Raw genomic sequence first — 13,805 nt, 5'->3', positions numbered from 1 at the left:
TTCTTTTCTTTTGTTTTCCTTAAGTAACCTTTTTATTTTTAGCTGGATTGGTCTTTCCACAGAGCGAGAACAAAAACATATTCCTAATTCTTAATTATCTGATCACTTGGGAATTGAATGAAAAGGAACTCGATTCACCTCAACTACTACATCCGGGATTCAGAACTTGTTAATCTAACAAATCGTTTTAAAAAAGAGCTATCCTCAATTAGGCCTCTATATATGTAACACTTAAATCAAACTTAACAATATTGGGGATCAAATATTAAAAGGAGAAACTGAGCCAGGGCATATGTAGAGAGAAGAAGAAGATCAAGCAGTAATTAAGGGAAGTGAAAAGTTGATAAAACTGAAAACATAATGTTATGATGTCATTATATATATGTAAATCAGACAATCTACGTACAGAGTCATGGATCACAACTGTATATCCATCTATTACTATTACTATTACACACCACCGAAGTCAGAGACAAATCCTAATTAAGGAACACAGCTAAAACACCTTATTCTTCATCGATCAGGAAGAAAGCCAGACAAAAACAAACCCAATATTCAGTGGCTAGGGCTCTACCTACAGCCTCTAGCTAGAATACCAGGAAAAATACACATCAGTGACTAAGAAATTAATGACCTTAAAAACGGGAAAAAAAAAAAAACACTGATCACTGGGCATAGAATCAATGATGAGATGAGACAGAGACACGAGATCAGACATGTCTGACGTGGAAGAGGTTGGGATTCTTGACGACGATGTCGTACATGTAAACGGAGTTGAACTTGGAGAAGTCGCGAGGCAGAGAGATGAGATCAATGGAAGAATGCTTGTGAAATTGGTACAATTCTGGGTCTCCACCGTAGTACCTTTCCCACCCTAATCCACACAATATTTTCTCCAGTCTGCTGTACGACCTCACCTCTTCCCCTGTGGGCAAGTACACCAGAACCTTCCTCTTCCCCGCCCCCGACGACGACGACGACGAACCCTCCGACTGCGGGTTTTCCAGCCGAAACACACCGTTTTTGAACACCCAGACGCCTGCCATCGATCTTCTCAAATATCTCAGTATATAAGCTGCGTTGTAGTGGTGATGTATCTGCAAGCTAAGCAAGCACACTACTGCAGAATGAGAAGGAGATGTAACAGGAAGGGGGTATATATATAGGGGGTCAAGACAAATAAGAACAAGAAGAAACTACTCCTGGTAGTGGGGAGGGTGAAAAGTAGGGCTTTGATGGAGCTTGTTTGGGTTTGGCTTGGAATCTAGATATTGTGGGGCCTCTAGGGTTTTCATTTCAGAGAACAGGGTGGCATGGCCCTTAGGGTCCCATGTAAGGTACAAGAACAACAACCCCATCTAGAAGAATATTTGTGGCTTCAATTTGTGTTTCTATGAGAGGGATATATATATATATATATATATGTACATATTGATGAAGAGAGAAATGTGTGTGTGTGTGTGTGTGTGTGTTTATGGAGAAAAAGTCAATGAAATGAGGAGGAAGGGGAGGAGAGCACGAGATGTCCACGTGAACAAGAGTTGGGGTGCCTTTGGTCGCTGAAAGGTGCGGCTGCCTGCTGGGCGTATGTTTGTGGGGTACTCATCATTGGGAATAATTAAATGGACACCTTAAAAAAAGCCCCTTTTGTTTTGTGCCCTGTTTATATCATTTGTTTAGTCACGGTCACCCTCCTGTTCCCTTTTAATTTATGGCTCATAAACATTTAGGATTATATCTAATAGAAATAGTTAGTCTCTCATAAGATAAAATAAGATTTGAATTTTCTATATTTAGTACCTAACAATATTTCGAACAAAATTACCTCTAATAAGAGAATGCTTGTGCTAAGCAAGAAAAGAAAAAAAAATTGTGGCTCAATCAAAAACAGAGCCTCGTCCCCCCTCCCCCCAAAAAATAATCGAAAACCGGCGATATAAGTTAATAGGCTCTAAGGCACGGTCGAGCCCTAAAGAAATATTATTTATTGGCCGGTTCTAATTTGATAAGTATCACGGTCGTTTAATTAATTTGTAATTAACTTGATTAAGTTGGGAAACATATACATATGGAAGGAAGGCCTTGGGGAGCACAGCCATCCATTACTTAGCCGGGGCTCTTTAAATATTCCATGTCACGATCAGTGTCACACTATCTAAGCTGTATTGAAAACAAAGTTGTTTGTGAGTATTTAGTAATCTAAGTTTTGGTTAATTAGCTCTTAAGCTTGGAATATAGCCAATTTTTGATACTTAATTAACTGAGCACTAACGCGGATTAAACTTTGTTGTTTCTCCGTCCTTAGCTGACAATGACATTAATATAATATAATGTGATGTGATGTGATGTAATATTATTAGTGGTTCAGTTCATTATTAATTAATGAGCCCTTCATAAGCACTATAGAAGAACCTATATAAGATTAAAGTAAGCTATTCATTTATAAAATATCGTGAAAAATTATATTCTTCTCTCGTATATATGTATGATTGATCTTTTCGACATTTCAAAAGGGTCCTTATCACCTTGTTTATTTATGGAAGTTCGTTTGTCTGTAAAGTAAAGAATCTGGGGATGACGGTAACACTTGTCAGGCCACCTTTTAATTTATATATACCTTCTGTTTTATTCTAGCTAGCAAAAAATTGAAAATTGATAATTAAAAAAAAAAAAAAAGTTAAACGGGTGATAGGGATGATGATGGTGGCGTCCAATATTAGTATTACATTTTCAGTAATTATATATATAAACGAGATTTTCTAATTAGGACAGGAGGTAATATATATTTTTTCTTTAAAGGTTTGCTTTTTTTCCCCTTAAATATTCTTTTTGTTTGGTTAGTCAATGATTAAGCATGATTAGAAGATGATTGGGTGATCCACAAATTTGCCATCTTCACCACATGTACAAATCAAACCTCATCCGCAACGCTTAGATATTAAGTCACTTCAAAAATGATTGAGCCTCTTCACGAACATGTCCCTCAAATTTCACGAAGGATCGCCGAGGGTCTCCATCATGATCAACAACATTATCTTCATCATAAATTTCTGCGCTGTTGATCAGGGCAACTCCGGAGCACACAAAAAATATAGATGCGAGATTGTTCAGGAATGGTTGGGATGCCCACATGCCATCACGTGGGCTTCCACCAATGTCTGGTCCTCCACACAACATGGAGAAACAAAAAGCTTTAATTGCATGATCACCTAGCCAGCCACCTTACTTGTCAAATCCTGTCACTGACACGTCACACTCTATAATTTGCTTTGTCCTTCAATGTTTGTCATTTGACTGGTTAGTTAATTTGATTGATTTTAGCTAAACCTTATTATCTGGGAGCAGATAAGGATAAGGATAATCCTAAGTCATCGATTTCAGCCCTTCACGTCTTACAATGAATTAAAAGCTGGTGTGAATTTATCCTCATATGTTGAAAAGGCAGATCCTAATCCTTAAATCTAATAATGCATATATGGTTGTTTGACGTGCTATTTAACTTTTTCTAACTTATAATCAATCCAATCCTTATTACAATTACAAGTACCTAATAATAACTTTACATACATTAATAAAATTATTTAAAATTAGTTATTTCTTATAAAATATCAAAATTATTCTTAATAGAAAATTATAAGTTATGCATAGAAGTTTGGTTAAGTAGTTAGAAAGTTTATACTTTGTTAGAGATACTATATGAAAAAATAATTCAACATTTTAGACAAAATATGTTATATTATGAAACATGATGGAAGTTCTTATCTATGAAACTCTGTCAATACAAGACTTTTTTTTTTGTATAACTTTTTTATATGTCAAACTCAAACCAACTTAACTTGCCTACCTTTCAAAAATGTCCCTCAATAATGTTTAATTTGTGTAAATTATTTCATAGGCATTAGATTACTTTTGATTGATTTGATGATTACCTAAACCTAATCATTATTGGGATCATGAAATTATAATAGTTAAGAAAAATCCTAGGTTATCTAATCATTCACCGTTTATAGTTGCAGTTGGTGTGGCTGGGGTTTATCCATGTGATTTTGATGCATTCGATATATACAGCTAGACTTGACTCTGATTCAATTTTAATGGTGGTCCTTACAAACTTCACGTCATTTCATTTGTTCTTCTTTATGTAGACAAGAGGGACTCTGCAGAAACCCTACATGAATTATACTGTCTGCAGAATTAATCCCCAGTGGTACCAAATTAACTTTTTTTTTTTTCCAAGTACGAGCATTTATCCAGAAAATAATAATTTTCAACTTTGGAGATAGAACCTTGTTGACTAGTTATAGATAGAGACATAGAGCTAGCATTTTCAGGTCATTTCATTCTAAGGGATACCTCATGCAGACACGTGCGCACTACCCACTCATGCACAATTTATTCTATGAACGACAATGACGTTTTGGTTAGCTTGTGTGGTCCTTCAATTCTCTCATCACTTGATATTTAGCCAATCAAAGGCTGCGTTATATATATATTTTTTAAATTTTTAGGTAAACTTTCAATCATCTCTATCTTAATTAATTAGACATTGATTAATTAGTTAGCTTAACATGTGAAATTCGACTTGATATATATGGTACAGTAAGAATTAATTTCATGCTGAATCATCTGTACAATCAGATTTCTTTTCGCGATTTAAATGGCTAAAAAAATTTCACTTATGACAAATTAATTTTAAACAAAATTCGAAAATTAAGTCGCATGCATAAACTAGTCTTTGATTGATTAATTGGTTTTGAAAAATATGGCTAAAATAACAGCAGCCAGCTAGCACAGGCGCGCACGCACACACAGTGATCGATAAGCTAATGCTATATGAATCCTATGCATCTGTCAATTGATTGCATGGAATTACAAATATAAACTCATAAAAATATAATACCTCCTGTCTTTAATATAAGACCTTATTTGATTTTTATTTTGATCTTAAATATAAGACTCCAATCTATTTTGTCTATCATATTTATATATTTTTTTTCAAAGTAATCCTTCTAACAATGGTAGTTTTAGCTAATACAGTTAATTAGTAAGATACTTTAAGAAAGACAATACATATTTGTTACAAATAACTATATTAACTTCTTTTTTAATCTCTTCAAATTAGTTAACTAGCTCTTATAATTAAAACCGGAGGTAGTATGTTCCAATCAACCCCGTCATAATATATACATAGATATATATATATATATATATCGTAAATTGCAGCGCTTATTTTGAGAACGTTAAATTCCCTCAATAAGGCATATATATGGAAGACGACGACAGATTCGTTAACTCGGCAGCTCCTATTAAGGGTAAGGGGAGGTTTCAATTTTGGAGGACAAATCCAGCTCATCAAGATTCTAGTTTCAATACTTTGTGAAAAAAATGGCTAAAGAAAAATCCGACCATTTCAATAATTCAGTTCCGGGGAGAACAAAATTTAAAAGAAAATTCTACAAGGCACCCCCACAAACTTTATTAAAGACCCTTTAATTTTCTTCTTGTTTTTTTTTTTTCGTTTCAAGTGATATAATAAGCACTTTAATTAAGAATCAGGAAAAGGTTATTATATATAATAAGAATTAATCAATTTACATAAACTAATTACAACAACGACAACAGGTTTGCTGGATAGAAAAAAAACAACGACAACAAAAATTCTCTAACTCTTCTCAAATCCTTGTAAGATTGGCCTGGATTTCAGTTCACAGATTTGACACATGCTTAAATTTTGGAGCACAAATCCAACTAAGCAAGTTCAAGATTCTAATTTCAATATTTAAAAAAAAATCTGCAAAATGAAAAATCCAACCCTTTCAATATTTAATACTAAGCGAGACAGGGCGAAGATTTTTTAAGAGGAAAAAAATAGTGGACGTGATATAATCTAATTCCACTCAGCCATCCCCACGAACCTTATAAAAAGACCCTTTTCTTATTTATTTATTTCCCAAGCAACAACACTTCAAATGAGAATCAGTGAAAAAGCATATTATATATATATATATAGAGAGAGAGAGAGAGAGAGAGAGAGAGAGACATGCATGCGTGAATGAAGAATATGTATATGCTTATCTGTTTGTAGGCGCACCAACAGCACACAAGCTTGAAAACTATGTATCACTGCGGATGCCACATATCTCCTTCCACTAATACCCGCTAAGAATTCAACATCATTTTGACCACTCTGCGTAATACTCCCTCCATTCCTAAATATAAGAGTAGGTTGGAATTTCTAAATATAAAACCCCAATCTATTTTGTCTCTCAAATTTATAATGTGTTCTAAAAAATATCTTTATTGATTGTAAGGTATTTCCATCTAAATGTAGTTTCGATATACATTATTGAATGAAGGTAATTTATGAAAGTTAATAAACATTGTTAAAAATAATTAACTTAACTAATTTTTTTAATATCTTCAAGTTAGTTATATAACTCTTATATTAATGACTAAAGATAGTATATGTGTAAATTCATATTTCTCGACAAGAGTTTATTCCAAGAACTATTTTAAATCATACACACACACACACACACACACAACCTCGGTTCTCAATGTAAAGCTAGTTTGACTTTCAATTTGGTTATAAATATAAAATTTCAATCTACTTTATCTTTTATATTTATCCATTATTTCCATAAAAATTCTTATAGTAATTGCATATATTAAATATTCAATCAAATGATAATTTTAGCTAATACTACCTCTAGTTCCTTAATATAAGGCCTTGTTTGACTTTTATTTTAGTTCTAAATATAAGACCCCAATCCACTTTGTCTCTCATATTTATATTTTTTTTCCAAGATAATCTTTCTAACAATGGTAGCTCTAATCAATACACTTGATTAGCAAGGACATTTTAGGAAAGATAACACATATTTATTACAAATAACTAACTTAACTTTTTTCTTACTCTTCTCAAATTAGTTAACTAACTCTTATAATTAGAACCAAAGGTAGAATATGATTAGCAATGATATTTTAAAGAAAATAACATCTAATTATTACAAATAACTAATTCAACAAACTTATTTAATATACTCAAATTAGTTAATTAGTTTTATATTAAAAATCAGCGGTGGTGTATTAGATGATTAAAGTGAGGAGTATGTATTTCAGATAATCTAAAACACTTTTTTACATGTAATGTAAATAACCAATTGATTTTTTAATATACATAAATTAGTTAATTAAGTCTTGTATTTAAGATAAAAGGGATATATATTACTTCAACATATTCAATTAGCATGCGCATTTACCTTGATTTGGCTTCTGGAAATTTCCATGCATGAAACCTCGCCTCGATTTGTAAACCTTAGTTTTGTTGATGCTGTCTCTGTCTTTTTACTTCTCTGGTATCGCAAATATTAAGCTACTTTTAAGCGAACAAAAACCTGCATTTAATTTATGTGGGACAATACATGAATACTTCATCTATAGAAATGTTTTGGTAATAAACTGAATTTCAGGTTCTGATCTTATTAGCGGAATTCAGTATTTATGAGTACTATTCACGTTTCTTTCGATTAAATATGTGATCAGGGTTCTCTTTATACGAGGGATATGTACCTTATAACATAAATTAGCATCAACAAGTGTTGGGAACAAAAATTAGCATCAACAGGTTAACTAAAAATATACTACATCTAATTCTAAATATAAGATCTAATTTGTGCACTATAAACAGGATCTTCTATTTAAAATATTGCAAATATGTTTATTATTCGTAAGTGCTCAGTGGCATAAAGCACGTATAAGGAATTGTACATAGTACATACAATGATTTGATTCAAAATAATACTACCTTCAATTTTTAATATAAAACTAAATTAACTAATTTGAAAAAATTAATAATGTTGATTAAATAAATTATTTTAAAGTATTATATTTATTATTTTTTTAAAATTAATTTGGCCAACTTATAAACTTATATATAATCTAATGATACACATAAACATTTTAAAGAGATCATGTAACATATACTATAATATAATTAAGTAGTTTCTTTATTTTTTTTTAATTCTCTCAAATTAGTTAACTGTATTTTATATTAAAGATTGGAGGGAGTGGTAACTAGGTTTAGGCAGAGCTCAGCTTCATCATACCATGAATGAACGAATTATCAATATTCTGATAAGGTAACAAATATTTAGGCTTCTTGATCACGATTAGGATTAGATTTGTCGTATTATTTGTCTTTTCATATCACATCCCTTTTAAAAAAAAACAGCTAATTAAAATAAATAAAGGAATACTGCTAATAAAGTTGGCAGAGAAGCATCCGCCAACAATTAGCATTTGTTTCAATTACAATAGCCATGGGCCGTGGCATAAATTCGCCATTTTCTTTTCTTTTATTTTTTTATTTTTTGACCAGCAGATTCGCTATTCTCATTGTTTATGACTTCGACTTATATTATTATAGTTCTCGGTATAGGAGTTAGTTTAACTTTAATTTGATTTTAAATATAAGATCTCAATCTTATATTTATCTTTTTTTTTTAAGGTAGTCTTTGTACATGTTAAATGTTTAATCAAATAACACTTGATTAGCAAAAGCAGTTTAGATAAGACAACACTTATTCATTACAAATAGCTAACTTAACTAATTTTCTTAATATACTAAAATTAGCTAATTAGTTTTTATATTAAAAACTGGAAGTAATATGATATATAATGTTTGGTACCAGCAAAGATTAAGTTTAGCGGAAATGATTAGTCTTTCACAATATGGCAAACTAAGGTCTAAATTCTTGTTGGGAGGTGTAGGTATATGTGCTCAATAATATCCTGAATAAGATTGTCTCCAATCAGAGGATATTCATGCTTAGCAAAAAAAATATATATACTCCTCCGGTCCTTAATATAAGACCCATTTAACTAATTTGATTAGATTAAGGAAGTTAGGTAAGTTAGTTAATTATAAGAAAAGTGACACATTTTCCCAAAACACCATAATCATCTTTTTTAATACCTCATCTCCCTTTTCTATTTGATTATAGTTGAAGGAGTACCTATAGGGGTAATTTAGAGAAAATTGATAAATATGAGAAATTGGTCTTATATTTAGGACCAAAATCAACTCAAGAATTGGGTCTTATATTAAGGACCGGAGGAGTATAATATTTGGTGGAGTATTTGTTCTACAATTTCACAATTAAATCATCAGATACTAATGATAATCATAAGATAAAGTCCATTATGTTTCATGATGCCCTATTGTTCCACGCACACGCGGGCCAAATACACAAGGATTTCTTGCTTAAGTTTATTATCCCTGATTTGAGTAAGAATCACACGATTATTTAAACCAAATCATTACACTTTTTTTTTTGGCCAACAGCCAAATTTTATTTCAACCTCGAGTCCTTGTGATCGTTAAGTTATTCATTTGCAAGTCTTTGAGATATTGGAATTAAATAGTTGGCGGGAGAAATCTCTATGTACAATCTTTTACCTGGTACTATTCCTTATATAAATAATAATTATACAATACTATATCTGTTTCTTATTATAAAAGCTTGTTTGACTTTTAATTTGATCCTAAATATGATACTCCAATTCACTTTGTCTTTCTTATTTATTCATTTTTTTTTCAAAGTAGTCCTTATAATAGTTGCACATGTTAAAGGTTTTATCAAATGGTAATTGTAGCTAATATACATGATTAGCAATGTTATTTTAGAAAAGAAAACACATATTTATGACAAATAACTAACTTAACTAATTTTCTTAATTTCTCTGAATTAGTCAATCAGGTCTTATATTAAAGATCAGAGGTAATAATAATCGATCTAATATAATATTATCTTAAATAAAACGAATTACTACCTCCGATCCTAATTATAAGAGCTAGTTGACTAAGTTAAGGAGATTAAGAAAATAAGTTAAGTTATTTTTTTGTAATAAATAGATGTTGTCTTTCCTAAAATATCATTTCTAATCAAGTTTATTGACTAAAGCTATTATTATTAAAGGGATTACCTTAGAAAAAATACATAAACATGAGAGACAAAGTGGATTGGGGTCTTATAATTAAGACAAAAATAAAAATCAAACGAGGTTATTAGTACCGGAGGTAGTATCTTACAATTCACGCAAGAATATAGTGACATGATTTAGATCAACAAGTAATTATAATTTGTGCGTACACTATCAAGCTGCCATAAAAAATATTATTATCATTCAGTTTGGCTCTTAAGTTTATCACTCGTCATCACAAATTGGAAATTTACTTCCACGAATTTGATTTCAAGTGAATTAAAATTTAAGACCAAGACTTGGTCCAAAAAAAAAATAGTGACAATAAATGTAAATAGCTATGCGCTTGTCAACATCTGCATCATCCATAATGATTACCCAACAATCTTGGGCTTCATTTTACATAGCGACCAAAAGGGCTACGAAGCCCATCAGTCCGGCCCATACTAGTCCCGTCTGGATCCGTGGAGAGCTGCCGCTGGCGGGAACCGGAGCATCACTTGGGGCCTCTTCATCTGACAATGGCGCTCCCGCTTCTTCAGGAGATGGCGAGATCTCTGGTGCCGGCGAGGCCTCAGACGAAGGTGAGGTCTCCGAAGATGGTGATATCTGCTTCCTTGATGCAGCCGGAGCCTTTGCTGCTGGTGTCTCTGATGATGGAGATGGCGATGATGCTGATGGAGCCTTTTCTTTTGGTGCCGATGATGGAGCCTCCGCTTTTGGTGCCGATGATGAAGCCGGTGACGATGCTGATTTTGACGATTGTCCATCAATGCCAGGGGCAATAATTGGTCTGGTGACTTGGAGGATAGAAATGTTGTAGGGCTGAGAGACGACGGTCTTGACGAGTTCGACGTCGAGGGGGGCGCCACTGACGGCGGAGCCGAAAGCGATCTCACCCTCACCGATCAAGCCGACCTTGATGAAGCCCATTTGGCTATTGGTGGGACCGGTGGTTTGGTAGAGAGTGGTCAATTGAGTCTGTTGGTTCTCAACGGAGGACATGAGCTTCATCTCGTCGTAGTAGTCGAGGACGACATGAGTGCTGAGGATGGCCTTGATGGTGGCCGGTGGCTTGCCGGAGAGGGCGGAGATGCCGGAGTTGTCGACGGCGAGGACGGTGATGGTTTGACGGCTATTGATCTGATCAGCAAGCTTGGTTTCGGTAAGGTGTTGATTGAATGAACTAAGGTCTGGGTATTGTGCCAGCATTTTTGTGATGTCGAAGGCCTTAACGGCCGACGACAAAGCCAGAAGAGCGAGGGCTACGCAGAGAAGAGAAGAGTTTCTGGAATTCATCTTCTTACTTCTTTTTTTATTTTTTTTTATTCTATAGAATATAAATATGGTGTTTCTCTTCTCTTCTCTTCTCTTGCAATCTGTGTTGTTTAGGAGAATGGTCCGAAACCAAGCCAGAGAAAAAGAGAATTGAGGGGTTCATATTTATTATGAAGAACGTGGACATTTTGGAGCGACTAGACATGGGGGATTTGGTGGGCTGAGAGTGAACCTCGCTCTGCCATTGCAGCTTTGGTGGAACGAAGAAATTGGGTGGTTGTGGATGATATGTATGCCTGGAGCATTTACATTTCTGATGGGATTAATATTGTGAATGATTATCACTTGACCCTGTATTTAGTTTCCCTATAATTGGCTTTCTTTACCTTACATTCTTGGTATATTGATGTTCCAGTGTTCCACTATTAAGGGAGGGTGTTATTAACTTTTCAAGAATAATTTTATAGTGCTCAAAATAAGTAAATATATGAGAAAAATTTTGTCATCTGTTTTTTTTTAAATTGATTATGATACTTTTAACTGGGTTTTTTTTTTGGCCTGAAACTTTTAATTGAGTATTGATCTCTTGCAAGTATGCATCCCGGTGAATAAAAATAAGTAAATTTACTTTGTAATTTATTTTCTTTTTTAAGAAATAAAATTATATGCATTTGTTGCATTAAAAAAATTATATGCATTCAATGTTTTGCCAACACAATTTGTTTCCAACTAAAAAGTTCTCCTCTTGTGATGCATAAGGTGACGTGTAACTATATATGATTATATTTCAAATAAGTGAAACGTCTTTATAAGGTATATTATATATTTGATTTAATTAGGATATGTTATTCTATTTGTATTCTTTACCACTTTTTATTGAAACAATTATATTATGTTTTTTTTGACAATTCATACTTTTCTATGTATTTTTAAAAATATAATGTTTCTTTCATAAAATAAAATAATAAAAAAATAAGACATGTATATATGGATTGTATCTATAGTCCCTCTTATTCCAAGAAATTATCATTTCTCCCAGCCCAAAATATTCTTCTTTTGCTTTGTATTTTTAAAAATATAACTTTTCATATAAAATAGAATAATAAAAATGAGGCACATGTACATGGAGAGAGAACATATACACATACAAATTTGGGTTATTTGGCCATAAAAAATATTAGATCTGTATAAAATTGAATAGATTGAATTATTATTAATAACTCAAGTAAAAAAAAAGAATTATCATTGATAACCCATATAATTACATGAGAAATTAATGTAGGAAACAAAAGGATGCATGAAGATGAAATAAGTATAGATAACAAACAAAGTATGGATTTGCACGGCGCGGAACCTCTCCACTTAGGCATTCTCTCCATTTCCCTCCACTAACGCCAAACTATGTCGTTTCCGACCTCTCCACCAATCAGCTTCTTGTATTCCCCTCCACTTGGTCCAGCGACATCGTTTTGCAGTGGCCTAACCTTTAAAAAAAAAAAAAAGACGCTTACTCAATCAAGAGAAAAAAAAATCAAAGATCTCTTCCGATCTTCCAGTCTGATATTGTATAAATAAATAAATAACTCATGAGGCTTGTTATAAATTTATAATAGCCTCTGATGATTGCCTCTTTTTTGTTAAAGACTACTCAATTTGCATGTTTCTCAGTCAGTATGAGTGAAGGAGGATTGGAAGAGATCTTTGATTTTTTTTCTCTTGTTTGAGTAAGCGTCTTTTTTTTTTTTCAAAGGTCAAGCCACTGCAAAACGATGTCGCTGGACCAAGTCGAGGGGAATACAAGAAGCTGATTGGTGGAGAGGTGGGAACCGACATAGTTTGGCGTTAGTGGAGGGAAATGGAGAGAATGCCTGAGTGGAGAGGTTCCGCGCCGGGATTCGCAACCCAACCTATTTAAATATGAGTAGATATTATGAGATTTCATAAGTATATTTAGATGGATAGATAAATTATACTACTTCCGGTCCTTAATATAAAACCTTGTTTGATTTTTATTTTGGTCCTAAATATAATACCTTAATTCATTTTGTCTCTCATATTTGTGTATTTTTTTCCAAGGTAGTTCTTCTAATGATGGTAGTTCTAGCTAATACACTTGATTAGCAATGATATTTTAGGAAAGACAATACATATTTATTACAAATAACGAACTTAACTTATTTCTTAATTTCCTCAAATTAGTCAACTAGTCCTTATAATTAGGACCGGAGGTAGTATATACACCAGTCAATTAATTTATTGAAAAAATAATTTATTTTAATTCACAATATAAGGATGTTGGAGAAGGAGTAGAAATATAAACATGTATATATCTATTAACTAATAACTATTTAGCCTAAATTGTTTTTAGTTGTTATAATTTAAAACATGAAATTTATTTTTACGATGGCATGATAGCCATTAGCCACCTATTGGTGGCCTTTATCATAACTCGATTATGCTTGCCCATTAAGAAAAAAGAAAAAGAAATATTGGCTTAGAAGATGGCTAATGACACCAAAGATTATAAACAGGACTCTAAGGTT

The 13,805-nt window shown here is 32.7% G+C and overlaps 2 protein-coding genes across 2 annotated transcripts; both read right to left on the bottom strand.

Moving 5' to 3' along the window:
- Positions 1 to 556: 556 nt before the first annotated feature.
- LOC114737539 (flowering-promoting factor 1-like protein 2) lies at positions 557 to 1,109 on the bottom strand. Its single transcript, XM_028925491.1, has one exon. It carries the CDS (start codon positions 1,044 to 1,046, stop codon positions 711 to 713), a length of 336 nt encoding a protein of 111 aa, XP_028781324.1. The 5' UTR covers positions 1,047 to 1,109; the 3' UTR covers positions 557 to 710.
- A 9,274-nt stretch (positions 1,110 to 10,383) lies between these two features.
- LOC114737501 (fasciclin-like arabinogalactan protein 3) lies at positions 10,384 to 11,283 on the bottom strand. The gene has a single exon (XM_028925436.1). It carries the CDS (start codon positions 11,281 to 11,283, stop codon positions 10,384 to 10,386), a length of 900 nt encoding a protein of 299 aa, XP_028781269.1.
- Between the last annotated feature and the right edge of the window lie 2,522 nt (positions 11,284 to 13,805).

The sequence above is a fragment of the Neltuma alba genome, unplaced genomic scaffold (genome assembly GCF_004799145.2).
Source record: "Neltuma alba isolate B1F8T4 unplaced genomic scaffold, ASM479914v2 tig00013459_pilon, whole genome shotgun sequence".
Lineage (NCBI taxonomy): Eukaryota > Viridiplantae > Streptophyta > Magnoliopsida > Fabales > Fabaceae > Neltuma > Neltuma alba.
This window is presented reverse-complemented; position numbering and strand designations above follow the sequence as displayed.